Source organism: Cygnus atratus, chromosome Z (assembly GCF_013377495.2).
Source record: "Cygnus atratus isolate AKBS03 ecotype Queensland, Australia chromosome Z, CAtr_DNAZoo_HiC_assembly, whole genome shotgun sequence".
NCBI classification, from domain to species: domain Eukaryota; kingdom Metazoa; phylum Chordata; class Aves; order Anseriformes; family Anatidae; genus Cygnus; species Cygnus atratus.
Window position 1 is genome coordinate 28,265,460 of NC_066396.1, and position 4,535 is coordinate 28,269,994.

Here is a 4,535-nt window from a genome sequence, read left to right on the forward strand (position 1 = left end):
CCGTTTTTTTCAAAATTTTCCCATTTTTTCCCATTTTCTCCCATTTTTTCCCATTTTTTTTCTTTTTTCCCTCCCTGCCCAGCCCTAAAACGCAGGTCCCACCGCTCCCCCCGCCTGCTGCCCCGCTCGTCTATGCGGTGCCGGGGGTGGTTTTGGGGGCGATGGGGCAGCGGCGCCCCCCACCCCACGCCAGCACCCATGGGTGGGCGTCGGGCCCCCCCCCGGGGGGGCGGGGCGAAGGCGTCGCGGGCCAATCAGGGCGGCGGCCGCGGGGCGCGGGCCCAATGGGCGGTGCGGGCGGCGCTGATAACGCGGCGGGGCCGGGGCGGCGGGCGCTGTGCCGCGGGGTGGGCGCCGCGGGACGGGACGGGACGGGACGGCGACATCCCCGCGACAGCCCCTCCGGCGGCGGCAGCAGCAGCAGCCCCGCACCCGGCTGCTAGCCGACGGCTGCCACCCGACGGCGCGGCGTCCTCGGGAGCCTTGCGGCTAAGCCCCCCCGGTGGTCGTCGGGCTGCGTTGTCCGTGCCAGCCGGGTCCCCCGCGGGCTGCCTGCGCCTCCTGGCGGCCCCCCGGGCGCTTGACTCGGGTAAGTTGCAACCGCGGTGCGGCGGGGAGGGTGGGGGGAGCTCGGGGTGCGGAGCATAAGCTCCCTCGGCGCGGCTAACACCGGGCTGTGCGGGGAGCGGCGGCACCCCGGGGTGCCCCCGGCCGCCCTCCGCGGCTTCCCGGGGAAGGGGCGCGGGGGCAGGCAGCAGGTGGGGTGCCCAGCGGGACCCCCCGCCCGGGGGCAGCCCGTCGGGGGCGGGCGGCCTGACCGCTGTGTTTGCAGCCGCGCCGCCGAGGAGCCATGTCCGAGGGACGCGCCGCCGGCGACTGGGAGATCGACGTGGAGAGCCTGGAGGGGGAGGCGGCCGAGGGCCCCGGCGCGCCGCGGGAGGAGGAAGAAGAGGAGGAGGAAGGCGAGGAGGCGGCAGGGGCAGCGGCCCCGCGGCGGGGCGGCGGCGGCGGAGTCGGGGAGCCGCGTAAGCTGAGCCGCACGCCCAAGTGCGCCCGGTGTCGCAACCACGGCGTGGTGTCGTGCCTCAAGGGCCACAAGCGCTTCTGCCGCTGGCGGGACTGCCAGTGCGCCAACTGCCTCCTGGTGGTGGAGCGGCAGCGGGTGATGGCCGCCCAGGTGGCTCTCCGCCGCCAGCAGGCCACCGAGGTGAGGCGGGGACGGGACGGGGCGAGATGGGGCCGGGCGGGCGGATCCGGGCTGACGGCGCTGCCCGCCCGCTCTCCTAGGACAAAAAGGGGTTGGCCGGGAAACCGGCGAGCCTGGAGCGCAAAGCCGTCTACCAGAGGCACGTCCGGACGCCCAGTCTCCTGGCCAAGAGCATCCTAGAAGGTAAGACCCCCCTCACCGCCTTCCCCAGGGTCAAGCCCCCGGACCCCACGGAAGCCCCGCTCCGAGCCGTGTCACTGACACGGGCGGAGTTCATCGCGGCCAGACGCGTGCCCTGGGGAGGGGGTCGATGTGGCAGGGTCGTAGTGGCAGAACTGCGGCTGGCAGCCCCCTCCCCGAACCCCCAAATAATGCCTGAGATGTTAGCAACGGCGACTTGAAATCCGAGAAAGCGTGCTTTCTACAAGCTGGCGTGCTTTTTACGTGGCTACCCGGCGCTGTTGTTGTGCCGTGCGGGGTAATTCCTTCGCGGGAGTGTTTGTCTGCTCGCGGGTAAATCAATTCGTTTTCACTTTAAACTGATAGCTTAACACAGCGGCCCTGATTACAAGAGGAAGATATACATGACTGGCTGCCCCCCCTTTTTTTTTTTTTTTTCCTGCTGAAAATCGTAACTGCAGAAGCAGGATGCTTTAAAGATCTGTATTTTAGTGAGAGGGTGTATCTTCTGTTCTCTGTCTCTTCAGATCAAGCCCAAATTTATTTTCCATGTCTGCTTTTATTACTTTCCAAATTGTATCCTTGTAGAGTGAATCACTGCAGTTCTCAAATATAGCTTTTCATTCTTTTCAAAATAGAAAGCTCTTTTCTTAATCTGTGCAAGTGCAAATATGATTTTGTCCTGTTAGAAACCTCTCTGTTTTTTTTCTACAATTCACTCTTTAAAAAAATCTTTCCTCTAATTTATCTTAACTTTTTCTTTTTCTTTTCTCCTAGTTCTCCTTGGAATTTTCTACCATCTGTAACAATATGTTCATAATGATTCATCTTTAGAGAATAGAAATGGCAGCAGCTATAGGTATAGATATCTTCCTTGGAAATGGGGTAACTCCTGTGAGAGGAGTGGGAGTGAAAAGAAGCAAAATCCTGTCCTCCTTACTCATGTAATCAATTCCATTAATTCAATGGGATTACTTGTCTGGGTACAGCAAAAAGGATTGGACCCTATCAGTTACATTAAATGAATCCGGTTAGTTAAATGTGCTGGATTTTTGTTTTATTTTAGTTCTTTTTTTTTAGTTCAGAAGAAATGAAATACTTGACGATTTTCCATATTAGTTAAAAACGTTTACCTCCTTAAGCTGCATGATGCAATACCAGTCATAATGCATAGCAGGGTTTTGCATTTTTTTTCTTTTTTTTTTTGCCTAGCCTGCTGTTTTGGAATTGCTGTTGTAAGTTGCTGTTCAGTTCTCCAAAGGAGGCTACGCATGTCAGAGTAGTGGGGCTCGCTTGTCTGCATGGAGGAACTTGTGCTGAACGTGCCTGATGGCGCAGGGAGCTGAGCCGCTGTGGCGCAGTGACTTTGGCAGGAGCTGATGGCGCCCAGGGTCTGCAGCAAATGCTCAGTGCCTGGCAAGGCTGGTTCCAAAGGGAGCCCTTTTACAAACACAGCTTTGATGTTTTTCATACACAGCTCCGTTCCTAATGCTACTTTGTTGTTTTAGGTTACCGTCCTATTCCAGCAGACCCGTACTTGGGAGGGAATTCACCCTTGCCACCCCCTGTAAGTGACAGAATGAGAAAGAGACGGGCTTTTGCTGATAAAGAGCTGGAGAACATTATGCTAGAGAGAGAATATAAAGAAAGAGAGATGATGGAAGCTACACAAGCAGCTGCCCTCTTTCTCCCTAACCGCATGGTGCACGGAGCTGAATACAACTCGTACAAAACAGCTTTCAACCCTGCTCAAGTTGATGCTCCAAACAAGGAGTTTTGCAACTTTTTACCAACCTGTCTCGATCTAACCATGCAGTATTCAGGACCTGGCAACATGGAACTGATTTCTTCAAATGTCAGTGTAGCTGCTACCTACAGGCAGTATCCCCTGTCTTCTAGGTTCTTAGTGTGGCCAAAATGCGGCCCCATTAGCGATGCTCTCCTCTACCAGCAATGCCTCTTAAATGCTACTACGGTCCAAGCTCTCAAACCTGGGGCAGGTTGGGATGCCAAGGTCTCGCAGATGCAGGACTGTCCAAACACTGAGCAGGACATCATGTCTCCAAAACTGGAAAATGCACTCATACTGACCCACATGCAAGACATTCAGCAGTCATGCAGCGAGATACAATGCCTTCCTCAGGAAGCTCAGGAGAGGTCAGCTTTCTCTCCTCCAAAAAGGACTTTCTCTCAGATTTCTGACAAGGATTCTCTGGCTCCTCAAGAACAAGTATTAAGCAAGGTCAGCAAAGACACTACCAAGCCCCTTCTGCCACTCAAATACAATCCATTTCAGTCGCTGTTCCCACAGACATTTCCAGACAAATCTGGAGCAGAGTTGAGAACATCACTTGTGAAAGAGACTTCTGAAGAAGCATCTAAGAAATACAGAGATTGCAGCACTAAAGAGAACCCAAAGTGCAAGTTTACGATAGACAAATGTGCAAAAGACTTCTTTGGGGCCAAACAGGCCACAACAAAACTTTCAACAATTGAGCCACTGTCATTTTCAGTTGAATCCATCCTTAAACGACCTTCTTCTGCAGTTGCTAATGTCTCTCAATAAATAAATTATACCTTCTGTGTAGAGAGTTTGTATGCTTTGTCTTCTGCAAAATTGCTACTGCCTGCTTTTTCTCTTAAAAGATCTGTAAAGAGGAATTTCTGCTGTAAATGGTAATTTTTTCTCTCTCTTTTTTTTTTAATTTTCTTAAAATGATGTACATAACTTTGCATGTTTTCTGAGGAAAAAATATATTTTTTAAAATTAAAACTGCATGTAGACTGTAAATTGTTCTTTTAAGCGGCACTTCAAACCGTTTAATAAAATGAGATTGCCTATAAGCACAGATACGCTTTGCCACACCAATAATATCTCCTGATCCCAATTTTGTCTCTAGTCTTTTGCAGACAAGTATGCTCTACTTTCAGAACATACCTGTTCTTTTATCAATGTACTTACTAAGTTGTCTTGATGGAGTAAGTGCTCCCTGCTTTGAACTTTCAGTAACTGAGAGAAGAGGTGCATGGACATAGTGTGAATTGGAAGACTTTTATTAAATTTACTTTGGATCAGATTCCAAATGCCTGTCTTACTCTAAATGGGAAGTGCATACTAGGATAAAGCGTGGCTTATTACATGCATCTT

At 52.5% G+C, this 4,535-nt stretch overlaps 1 protein-coding gene across 1 annotated transcript; it reads left to right on the top strand.

Moving 5' to 3' along the window:
- Nucleotides 1–850: 850 nt before the first annotated feature.
- DMRT2 (doublesex and mab-3 related transcription factor 2) lies at nucleotides 851–3,953 on the top strand. Its single transcript, XM_035565857.1, has 3 exons — nucleotides 851–1,207; nucleotides 1,288–1,390; nucleotides 2,896–3,953. The coding sequence occupies exons 1-3, from the start codon at nucleotides 851–853 to the stop codon at nucleotides 3,951–3,953; spliced, it is 1,518 nt and encodes a 505-aa protein (XP_035421750.1).
- The last annotated feature ends 582 nt before the right edge of the window (nucleotides 3,954–4,535 follow it).